The sequence below is a fragment of the Macaca thibetana genome, chromosome 11 (genome assembly GCF_024542745.1).
Source record: "Macaca thibetana thibetana isolate TM-01 chromosome 11, ASM2454274v1, whole genome shotgun sequence".
NCBI classification, from domain to species: Eukaryota; Metazoa; Chordata; class Mammalia; order Primates; family Cercopithecidae; genus Macaca; species Macaca thibetana.
In genome coordinates this window covers 40,231,026-40,243,672 of record NC_065588.1, presented here as the reverse complement: position 1 = coordinate 40,243,672, position 12,647 = coordinate 40,231,026, and the positions used below count along the sequence as shown (strand labels likewise).

The 12,647-nt window shown below is 38.7% G+C and overlaps 1 protein-coding gene across 5 annotated transcripts in view; it reads right to left on the bottom strand.

Annotated features, from left to right (window-relative positions):
• TMEM117 (transmembrane protein 117) overlaps positions 1-12,647 on the bottom strand; it is a 563,388-nt gene that overhangs the window by 323,484 nt on the left and 227,257 nt on the right. For 2 of the 5 annotated variants that reach the window (XM_050749384.1, XM_050749388.1), the window contains one exon: positions 1,652-1,721. The exons of 2 other annotated variants lie outside the window; for them this stretch is intronic. In XM_050749384.1, coding sequence (XP_050605341.1) covers positions 1,652-1,721 — 70 coding nt within the window. Of the gene's footprint in view, positions 1-1,651; positions 6,893-12,647 lie in introns of those variants that run through there. One more of the 5 variants, XM_050749386.1, reaches the window with a different exon arrangement.

Genomic DNA, 12,647 nt, shown 5'->3' with positions numbered 1-12,647 from the left:
AGGTTCTACAATGGTACTTTGGACAGAAGTGTCAAACCTCAGTATGCATAGAGAAAGACTCCCATACGCACTCTTTTTTTTTTTTTTTTTTTTTTTTTTGAGATGGAGTTTCACTCTGTCACCCAGGCTGGAATACAATGGCATCATCTCGGTGCACTGCAACCTGTGCCTTTAGGTTCAAGTGATCCTATCACCTCGGCCTCCTGAGCAGCTGGGATGACAGGCGCCTGCCACCACACCTGGCTAACTTTTTTGTATTTTTAGTAGAGATGGGGTTTCACCATGTTGGCCAGGCTGGTCTTGAACTCCTGACCTCAGGAGTTCTTGAGGCTGGCGTCCCAAAGTGCTGGATATCAGGCATGAGCCACTGCACCCAGCCCTCATTTTGAATTCATGTAAAATTTAAAATAGTACCTCTCTGGAGATAAACAATTTTTTAGTTTGCTTCCCCTTAGTCTCATAAAATCTTATGTTGATATCATCAGATCTGTCTTATCTAAAATATCTTCAGATATCTTTAAATATTGAAATATAACTTAAACAAATTCACAAGAAAAAAAATCAAAGAATCCCATCAAAAAGTAGGCAAAGGATATGAACAGACACTTCTCAAAAGAAGACATTTATGCAGCCAACAAATATACGAAAAAAAGTTCATCACCACCGGTCACTGGAGAAATGCAAATCAAAACCACAATGAGATACCATCTCATGCCAGTTAGAATGGCAATCATTAAAAAGTCAGAAAACAACAGATGCTGGAGAGGATGTGGAGAAACAGGAATGCTTTTACACTGTTAGTGGGAGTGTAAATTAATTCAACCATTGTGGAAGACAGTGTGGCAATTCCTCAAGGATCTAGAACTAGAAATACCATTTGACCCAGCAATCTCATTACTGGGTATATATCCAAAGCATTATAAATCATTCTACTATAAAGACATATGCACACGTATGTTTATGGCAGCACTATTCACAATAGCAAACACTTGGAACCAACCCAAATGTCCATCAATGATAGGCTGGATAAGGAAAATGTGGCACATATACACCAGGAAATACTATGCAGCCATAAAAAAGGATGAGTTCATGTCCTTTGCAGGGACACAGATGAAGCTGGAAACCATCATTCTCAACAAACTAACACAAGAACAGAAAACCAAACCCTGCATGTTCTCCCTTATAAGTGGGAGTTGAACAATGAGAATACTTGGACACAGGGAGGGTAACATCACACTGGGCCCTGTTGGGGGGTCGGGGGGCTAGGGGAGGGATAGCATTAGAAGAAATACCTAATGTAGGTGACAGGTTGATGGGTGCAGCAAACCACCATGGCACATGTATACCTATGTAACAAACCTGCACATTCTTCACATGTATCCCAGAACTTAAAGTATAATAAAAATAAATAAAAACAAAACAAAAACAAACAAAATCATAATAATACCTAAGAATTTTACACAATTGTAAGGCACCTCAAATAGAAGATATTAAACTGAGTATCCTCAGGAAGAAAAAAATTGAAATGTAAACATGTAAAAACAGAATATATTGAAATTTGAGCACCAAAGTGCCTTCCCTGTGGTTCATCCAATCATGCACTGGTTCTTGTGTTGCCTGCAGAGTATACTCGTGGTTGCAAATGACTCACCATGGATGAAACAGCTATGTTTGCACACATGCTGTCGAAATGCTGTATCCAGCTGGGGACATCCACTTTCCTAGAACGTTAAAGAGCTGTGTCATATATGTTGCTTGACATCTATCCTCAGCCAACTTATCCAGTTCAAATTACTTGATATGGTTTTATTGTTAACTCCAACAACAAATCAACAAAAATTCTGTGGAATCTTAAATATTTCTGTCGTTGGCATATCTCTCTGCTCTGAAGGCATGATCCTTAAAAACACTAGTTGAGGGGAACAAAAGTGCCGATAATATGAAAATGTCTTTTACATAAATGGTGTTCTATTTCTCATAATTAAACATTTTGGATAATTACATCATTTACTTTTTTTGAGTTTTTATCAACACAGATGTTATGATTATTTAATTCCTGTAAGTTGCCTTTCTGAATTCTGTCTCTGATTTTCTGCATTTCTTTTGAGTTACTTGCTTTGTAGGAAATGTCAAAAAAAAAATACTGGTATTTTTCTTCCTTCTCTTTGAGTTTGTAAAATATAAGTAAAACAACATATTTTGGTATCAGGAAATTTCTAAAGCTATGTCTTTGAGAGGAAAAATTTTCTACGAATAAGAAAATACAAAATATGAATGAAGAACCTGAACTGTCAGCAAAAGGAATAATAAAATTATGCTGTTGGAATCCTTTGTTTGGTTTGAAGTACTATGCCAAAAGAATGAAGCAGCAACATTTTGCATCTTTTTCAAGGTCACAACTGCAGGTGAAATTATCTTAATGTTTCTAAGTTGTTCTTAGAAAGGAACCCCTTCATATTTAAAAAAAAATTCTTAGAATATAATTTAGCAATTTAGCAGATGGTATTTCAAAATGAAAGCAAAATCTTCTAGGACTCATTCCCTTCTAATCAACAGAAAGGTGCAATAAATTAACCAAGCTCAGGGCTGACACGTTACATGACATTTGGCCATGTTAAAGGGCCGGAAAATGTAGTAGTTCAAGCCATTGTTTATGTTTCTAAGTAATAAATTCAGCTCAAAGTTTCTAAGTGATAAATTTAGATTAGACCAAAGTAACAAAAAAAGAGTGCCTTTTGGCAAATATTCTCACATAGGCTATAAACTGAAATGATTCAAACATTAAAATGAAAATAAAGATCTTCAAATTCTGTACAACTTTAGAGCAGAGTTCTTGACCTGTTTGCAGTAACTTGTACCTGTGGAAATGCCAGCTTCAAAGTAGCATCTAGTAAAGAAACAGAGGTTCAGAAGGCGATAGAAATGCGACTCATTTGAGCAACTGTTCTAATGAAGACTTTTCACTGCCTTCAGCAGGTTAAGAATATTAAAGCTTTGTTCCTGCTGAGCCTGCCTGGGTATTTTCTATTTGTTAACTCCTCAGGAACTTGTTGTAATGTCTCCTGGTGAGTACGAAACTGTACCACATTCTGTAGTTGCCAGCTGGTAGAAGCAAAAACACCTGGACAAGGTACTTGTTAAATGGCATATTTCTTCTCCCTGGCAGGCTCTGCAAACTGGGAAATCTGCTTCTTACTTGGGCCTTTATTCTAATGGCCCAAACTGTCAAATCAATAGTTTAAGGCCTGTCTACTACTGCTCCTGGAAATGGTTGGTGTTTTGATTTTTTCACATCTTCCATTGGGCTATTTTACAGCCTGCTACAATAAATCCCCCATTGGTTCATTATCTACTACCATTCTCAAAGGGCTATATTTATTATACTAAAGTTCAACGACTAAGGAGACAACTGTGTTTATCCATGCTTAATCAGAAATTAACATATTGCTGTGGACACTGATTACTCAAATATGTATCGGCACTGGTTAATTGGAGATATGTGCTGATTTGCTATCCATATTTAAACCTACAGGATAAATGTAGGATCATGAACAGAATATCTCACTTATATGCTAAATAGCTTTCAACTTCATGAGCTGGGAGGCGTGAGCAAGATATGAAAACCTTTCTAACACCACAATAATGATCCATTATTAGTTTTTATAAAGAAGAGATGAATTAGTAACCTTTTCATTAAAGATTGTTTCTTCCTTTCCTTTGTTGTTCAAGTTATGATTTGCTTGAATGTTATGTTTCTATATATGTCATTGAAATCCAATTCTTCCTGTCATTAATTAATAGAAGAAAAAGAGGCTCATATATCAAGGTAACTTTTATGTCACAGGCCACAGACACTCATAATACAATATAGTTCTTAATGTTATCAATAACCCACATTTCCCTGATGTCATTTCCTCACTAGTTTTTAAAGTACTTCAGCGCTTTACAACATCCATTCCAATTATTTCTTAGAGAAAGCAAGCAATTTCTCACATATGTTTTTAATGCAATGCCTGAGGTACTACCTGGCACCTGCCATTTTCCTCTTATGAAAAAGTCAGTTCATTTTGGTGGTGGTAACGGCAGTGATTGCATCAGCTGATTGGCTCTCTGAAGTCCTCAAAAACCTAACAGGGAACTTTGGCCCCACTGTTGTCAGCACTGCTGGGACTCAGACAAAGCCAGTCTGACAAGTTATGGTACTGATGCTGTCCCAAAACTGTGGTACCACAGCCCAGTTTTACTGAAGAAAAGAGAGACCATCCCCCCATCTTCATATGATACTACCGGGCCACAGTTCCAAAACAAGGCTGCCTTTGCTCCTAATGTCTCCTAGATATTCTCATGTAAAAGAGTACTATCATTTCCCCCCATACCCCAGGCAGATAAGCTAAAAAACAACATGAGAGGTGGATACCATATAATAGCCAAGTTCAACATTCCTTTTTAAATAAATTAGTTCAGATTAAACTCACTGCCTGACTCGACCTTACCACTGTCATATCTTTTCCTAGGAGGATCCTATGTACACAAAGATGAAGAAAATATTACTATCACTGTTTTACAAGTAAAAAATCTAAGGCTAGGAAACAGAATCAGTTACTTAATTTTTGAGACCAAGTGCAAAGGAAAATGTGGATCTCCTTGTTCAAAAAATATTACACATTTCAATATAGCAACTACAGAACATTAATCCAAGTGCGGGGCCCTCCTGACCAGGGTGCCGTGCAACTATGCAGGTCACATGCCCATGAAGCTAGCTCTGCACAAAGAAATGAAGTAACTTACCCAAGGCCACACAGCTACTGCATGCCTGAATCAGGATTTGAACACAGAGGGCTGATTCCAGCTCCTAGATTTGAAGCCACCAGGTGCTCTGTTCCTAGTACAATATCCCCACCATCCTTCAGATGTACCCAGCCTTGGCCAAAACCTAAGAGGGGAGCGTAGCCCAGGTTTAAGTTGGAAATCACAAAATAACCCTGCTCTAGTCTCTTACATGTAGACAAAGTTATGACTAAGCCAGTCTAAAAAAAAATCAGCATTTACCACCATGGAAAAAGCACAGAGCTTTTTCATATGTTGAAAAAACTCAACTCCTGAGAAAACTGAATGAGCCTCTAACACAAATGAGAAAATGACAAGAAAAAATAATGCATTCATGTACATGGGTTACACTAATGCATTAGTGCATAAAGACTGAGGTTTACATCCCTTTCAATTTTGTCTAAATCACCACAAAGCAAGGGATGCTCGCAGGTTCTTAAGGATTCTAGGAAACAAGATCCCACCCCTCATGAAAAGGTTGAATTTGCCTCTTCCTCTGAAATTCTCTGTTTCTGAGGCATCATTAATTTTTTGTAAGAATTGCAATTTTTACTTAAACACAGTTATTAAACATCTTTCTGCTTTAGACAAGAACTGTCAAATATATATTCTGATAAAGTCCCAAGTCAGACAGATCTAGAATTAAAGCCTCATTCATCTCTATAATTGCTTAGCAAATAAGCATGCAATAAATATTAACTTTTATTTATTCATTTTACTTTAATCCCTTAACTTTTCTTAGAGCATCTGCATGACTGAGACTTTGTAAATTTACTTTCCATAGGAGCTATTAATTTGTTTCTGTTATTAACTAATAAAAGATTAATGAGGAGGGATTTAATAAATAAAAACTATACTCAGGATGCCCAAATGTCCCCATGTACCCAGGGCAATCCAAGTTGATACTTAATGTCTTAGCTTAATTACTAATAGAGTCCCCTTTGATTCTCAAAAGCACCCCATTTTGGATGGACAAACTGTATGATTACCTTGACTATAATGCAACTGGTATAACTTCAAAGGCTACTAGTTTCTCCATTCCAGTTAAGTTTTTTTTTTCCAAAAATTATTTTTATTTGTGGCTTTGTAAAATCAAACAGGAAACAGGGAAGGTACACTGATTCATTAACAAAGGTTGATTAAAAACTTCTTGTGTTAACCCCTCTGCTCTGTTAGGCATGTGAGGCTAACACAAATAAAGAACACAATCACTATCACTAGTTTTGTTTTCCTGTATCATTTTCTTTTTCCTTTCCAAAATGGCTCATGTACTAAAATCATTAAGAACCACATTCCCAGATTAAAATAATCACAATACCTTTAACTTCTCCTTACATAAATAATTTTCTGTCCTTTTTTTCTGCCACTTACATTTTTGACATTTCTCAATTTGTGTAGCCACAAATAGAATACCAAACACTGGAGATCAACTTGCAAATGTAGTAAGAGTGCAGCTTCAGGCTCTGTCTACAACCATATCTTCGAGACTGGCTCTTCTAAGAAGTTCCTTCCAACAACTGCTCTCCTTGCTCCAACCTCCAATAGCACTTCCTCCAACAGCACTCCAACGACCTCCAATCTACAGTTTCGACTGATCTGAAACTTGCCACGTTGACTTTCAATACACTTTTATTTTTTTTATTTTTTTATTATTTTTTATTTTTATTTTTTCATTATTATTATACTTTAAGTTCTAGGGTACATGTGCATAACGTGCAGGTTTGTTACATATGTATACTTGTGCCATGTTGCTGTGCTGCACCCATCAACTCGTCAGCACCCATCAACTCGTCATTTACATCCGGTATAACTCCCAATGCAATCCCTACCCCCTGCCATGATAGGCCCCGGTGCGTGATGTTCCCCTTCCCGAATCCAAGTGATCTCATTGTTCAGTTCCCACCTATGAGTGAGAACATGCGGTATTTGGTTTTCTGTTCTTGTGATAGTTTGCTAAGAATGATGGTTTCCAGCTGCATCCATGTCCCTACAAAGGACACAAACTCATCCTTTTTTATCACTGCATAGTATTCCATGGTGTATGTGTGCCACATTTTCTTTTTTTTTTTTTTGGTTTTTTGAGACGGAGTCTCGCTCTGTCACCCAGGCTGGAGTGCAGTGGCGCGATCTTGGCTCACTGCAAGCTTCGCCTCCCGGGTTCACGCCACTCTCCTGCCTCAGTCTCCCGAGTAGCTGGGACTACAGGCGCCCGCCACCACGCCTGGCTAATTTTTTGTATTTTTAGTAGCGACGGGGTTTCACCGTGGTCTCGATCTCCTGACCTTGTGATCCGCCCGCCTCGGCCTCCAAAAGTGCTGGGATTACAGGCGTGAGCCACCACGCCCGGCGTGCCACATTTTCTTAATCCAGTCTATCACTGATGGACATTTGGGTTGATTCCAAGTCTTTGCTATTGTGAATAGTGCTGCAATAAACATACGTGTGCATGTGTCTTTATAGCAGCATGATTTATAATCCTTTGGGTATATACCCAGTAATGGTATGGCTGGGTCATATGGTACATCTAGTTCTAGATCCTTGAGGAATCGCCATACTGTTTTCCATAATGGTTGAACTAGTTTACAATCCCACCAACAGTGTAAAAGTGTTCCTATTTCTCCACATCCTCTAGAGCACCTGTTGTTTCCTGACTTTTTAATGATCGCCATTCTAACTGGTGTGAGATAGTATCTCATTGTGGTTTTGATTTGCATTTCTCTGATGGCCAGTGATGATGAGCATTTTTTCATGTGTCTGTTGGCCATATGAATGTCTTCTTTTGAGAAATGTCTGTTCATATCCTTTGCCCACTTTTTGATGGGATTGTTTGTTTTTTTCTTGTAAATTTGTTTCAGTTCTTTGTAGGTTCTGGATATTAGCCCTTTGTCAGATGAGTAGATTGCAAAAATTTTCTCCCATTCTGTAGGTTGCCTGTTCACTCTGATGGTAGTTTCTTTTGCTGTGCAGAAGCTCTTTAGTTTAATGAGATCCCATTTGTCAATTTTGGCTTTTGTTGCCATTGCTTTTGGTGTTTTAGACATGAAGTCTTTGCCCATGCCTATGTCCTGAATGGTACTACCTAGGTTTTCCTCTAGAGTTTTTATGGTATTAGGTCTAACATTTAAGTCTCTAATCCATCTTGAATTAATTTTCTTATAAGGAGTAAGGAAAGGAACCAGTTTCAGCTTTCTACTTATGGCTAGCCAATTTTCCCAGCACCATTTATTAAATAGGGAATCCTTTCCCCATTTCTTGTTTTTGTCAGGTTTGTCAAAGATCAGATGGCTGTAGATGTGTGGTATTATTTCTGAGGACTCTGTTCTGTTCCATTGGTCTATATCTCTGTTTTGGTACCAGTACCATGCTGTTTTGGTTACTGTAGCCTTGTAGTAGAGTTTGAAGTCAGGTAGCGTGATGCCTCCAGCTTTGTTCTTTTGACTTAGGATTGTCTTGGAGATGCGGGCTCTTTTTTGGTTCCATATGAACTTTAAAGCAGTTCTTTCCAATTCTGTGAAGAAACTCGTTGGTAGCTTGATGGGGATGGCAGTGAATCTATAAATAACCTTGGGCAGTATGGCCATTTTCACGATATTGATTCTTCCTATCCATGAGCATGGTATGTTCTTCCATTTGTTTGTGTCCTCTTTTATTTCACTGAGCAGTGGTTTGTAGTTCTCCTTGAAGAGGTCCTTTACATCCCTTGTAAGTTGGATTCCTAGGTATTTTATTCTCTTTGAAGCAATTGTGAATGGAAGTTCATTCATGATTTGGCTCTCTGTTTGTCTGTTACTGGTGTATATGAATGCTTGTGATTTTTGCACATTAATTTTGTATCCTGAGACTTTGCTGAAGTTTCTTATCAGCTTAAGGAGATTTTGAGCTGAGACAATGGGATTTTCTAAATATACAATCATGTCATCTGCAAAGAGGGACGATTTGACTTCTTCTTTTCCTAACTGAATACCCTTGATTTCTTTCTCTTGCCTGATTGCCCTAGCCAGAACTTCCAACACTATGTTGAATAGGAGTGGTGAGAGAGGGCATCCCTGTCTTGTGCCAGTTTTCAAAGGGAATTTTTCCAGTTTTTGCCCATTCAGTATGATATTGGCTGTGGGTTTGTCATAAATAGCTCTTATTATTTTGAGATACGTTCCATCAATACCGAATTTATTGAGCGTTTTTAGCATGAAGGGCTGTTGAATTTTGTCAAAAGCCTTTTCTGCATCTATTGAGATAATCATGTGGTTCTTGTCTTTGGTTCTGTTTATATGCTGGATTATGTTTATTGATTTGCGAATGTTGAACCAGCCTTGCATCCCAGGGATGAAGCCCACTTGATCATGGTGGATAAGCTTTTTGATGTGTTGCTGAATCCGGTTTGCCAGTATTTTATTGAGGATTTTTGCATCAATGTTTAAGGACATATCTGTATTCCCAGCTGTACTAAAGTCTCCTTCAGAGCAGTTGGAAAACCTCAATAATAGTGTTAATTGAAATTCATTAAACACTAAATGTATGCCAAATGCTTTACATTCTTTAGTTATTTAATCTTTAGAAACATACTTGAAGGTATTATATCACCTTTTAAAAAAAAAAATGCTTGATGGGGTATTGTGGGTAGGGGCATAAGTAACTTGCCCAAGTTCACCCAGCCAATAGGAAGGAAGGCAGAAGCAAGGTGTGACCTACAGTTGGTTGCCTCTTAAATACATGCTCTTAGCACTCTAAGATTCTTCTTTACATGGCCTGAAAATAGAGTTATCTGGGTATCAGGCACAATAAGTGTTCAAAAATGATCTACTTATTAATGTTTTAAAAGCTTGTAATATAGAATAGGGAAGCAAATGTTAAAGGTTTTCAACAGAAAACAAAAGACAATGTGGGTTTTTTTATTTTTGGGGGGGGGGCGCGGACAGTCTCGCTCTGTCACCAGGCTGGAGTGCAGTCGTGCGACCTCAGCTCACTGCAACCTCTGCTTCCTAGTTTCAAACGATTCTCCTGCCTCAGCCTCCCGAGTAGCTGGGACTACAGGCACGCACCACCATGCCCAGCTAATTTTTGTATTTTAAGTAGAGATGGGGTTTCACCATGTTGGCCAGGATGGTCTCGATCTGTTGACCTCGTGATCTGCCCACCTCGGCCTCCAAAAGTGCTGGGATTACAGGCGTGAGCCACAGCACCCGGCCAGCAATGTGGTTTTCTAAATCGCTTCTTGTAATCATAAATTATTTACCTGCTTGGTCCTTGACACATATCTAACAAACAGCAGACACTCAATAAACATTTGTGGAATGGAGAAACAAACTTCTATTCAGGTTATTTGTTATATTCAAGCTGTATTCAGAAGGTTTTTTGTTTGTTTTATTTTGTTCTTTTCATTACCGGACTGAACTCCCTATTTGAAACAAAAGCCCTGCCCAGCCTAAGCCCCATATAGGGTCTGATGGCTTCCTGAGACCTAAATGCTTGACCTCAATGTGGACTTAGTGTATCTGGTCAGAGAGGCAAGAACTTATCACAAAAGTAACTCAGAACCCAGGGACCTAATTCTTGTCAGAAAGAGACAAAAGACAAAAGACATCTTTTCTACTGAGGATTCAGGCAGAAAGAGAGCAATGGGAATGTGAATCCTGTAGTGACAAGAGCAATATTTTTAGCATCTTCTGAGAATCTCTTCTGGTGTGTCTGGCTAGGTAAAAGAAATAAGAAAATTCCAGATCCAAAGTAAAGGGAAAGAGTAAATAAAGCATGCTGCATGTTGCCTCTTAATTTTGTTGCTGTTGTTTCTCTATTATTACCTAGAAAAGAGCTACTCTGCTTTTTCAGTAGCTCCTCAAAGTCCTCAATGCCAAATTGGAATAAATGGGAAAAAGTCTCCATTGGAGATAACTTGTTTATCTTTATTAGTGAGAAGTGCATGAATCTACCAACTCCTGGATGTGAAGCTGGAAGCCTCCTGAATGCCTAGTGCTGTTCTGGCTATTAAATTTCAATTTCAAGTGATATTTCTTGAAATGTCATTTGCAGAAAACCTGCATCAAAGAAGCCTGGATGCCTACTAAACTACAGATTCCCAGGTTTGTCACCACCCCTGCTTAGCCAGAACCTCCGGGCTGGAGCCTAGAAACCTGCATTTTATAACACTCCTTAGATGAATTTTAAGCACACAGGAATTTGAGAACCAATCACTGGACTTGAACCAGGCCAGAACAAATGCCATTTATAGGATACATGTGATATTACCTATCTGTGAAATTAAGGTCCTGAGACGCCCCAGAATTTCATCACCGTTCCTCATTTTTCCCTCGAGTTTTGCTAGTGCCCCCAGGACACTACAGAAAGCTGTTAGCAGCTACATAAGCAGAACACAGCTAGATCCAAATCTGTTTTTGGTTTAACAGATTGTAACTGTAAGCAGTTTGATTGTAGCTCTACACTGCAGTTTCTTTATCTGTAAAATCGACATTGTAATAAAATAACATCTTTCACATGTTGTTATAAAAATTAAATGTAGTTTACATTTTCAGCATCATAGGTTAAAATTCCCATTCCCTTTAATTTTATTATTTATGCCTAAACCTAGGGCCTTTCTATATTCTTTCATAGCCATTTTGGAGCCTTGGGTCATTCATTATTTCAGTCTCAAGGTGTGCTGGATAAAACAGCATCAGTCATGTGCAAGGGAAGGGTGAACGCACACCTGGACACAAGATGGATTGGAAACGCAGCCTCTCTCAGCTGCATCCACTCAGGCAGGAGGAAAAGCACCCGTCTGGCACTAGCGCAGCTGTTCTACTTCCCAGAGCCATTTGGAAACCCAGCTTTAAGCAAATCTTATGAAGAAATCAAGGGTTAATTTAAAAACAAAGGGCCATTGTTAGCTTGATAAAAGAATTATGCAATTTATAAAACTAATGAAATATACTTTCTTTACAGAGAGAGCTCTTCTGGTGCATTTTAAACTTTTTCCTATAAGAAACATATTCTACCCATGAATTTTCAGGAACTTTTCCACTGTGTCACAGGCCGGAAGGATGGATCTGCCTCTTCCCTCCAGAGAGTAATGATTTTCCTTACTCCTTGGCTTTCTTCATTGCCTGTGGAAGCTCAGCTCTGGGGCAACTAGAGAAAAGCCACAAAGCAATCACAGTCAAAAACCCTTGCAGAACCCAGGTGGCTTCTCATTTAATGGAGCAGGCTGAATCCAATTGGTAATGCCTCATACAAGGTATTCATATAATGCTAAAGTTAGGTCCCAGGATACAATAAATAAGAGTTAGTGACATCTGTTTTAGTCTCTGCCCTGTCATCAAAAGACCTGTGAGGCAGTCACTTTCCTTCTGGGCCTTGGCTTTCTTATCTCTAAAATGAAGCTTGCCATCTCCTCCTTGCCCTCCCCCAGAGGATCACTGCAGGACCCAGATGAGAAAATGTACATGAAGAGCCTGGTAAAATGATAAACCAAAACAGGTATCATGAATTACGACTGTCAGACACTGCAGGTTGACTGACCCAATATCCACCCTCAACTTCTTTATTTCTTAACTGCCACTTCTACAGGAGCTAAGAATGCAAATATTTTAACTGTTTCATCTTTCCTTACAGATCCAGATAGTTTGTAACAGAGGGAAAGCTTTCCAAGTAGATATGGCTAGTGCTCTTTCCCTCCTTTCTGCCTTCAACGAGGATGTGATGTCTGGAGTTGCAGCAGCCATCCTATAACCATGAAACAAAAAGTACAATGTGAACAGCCAACATGTGGAGAATGGTGGAGAAAAAAGATAAAAGGGGACCAGCTGTGGTGACTCACGCCTGTAATC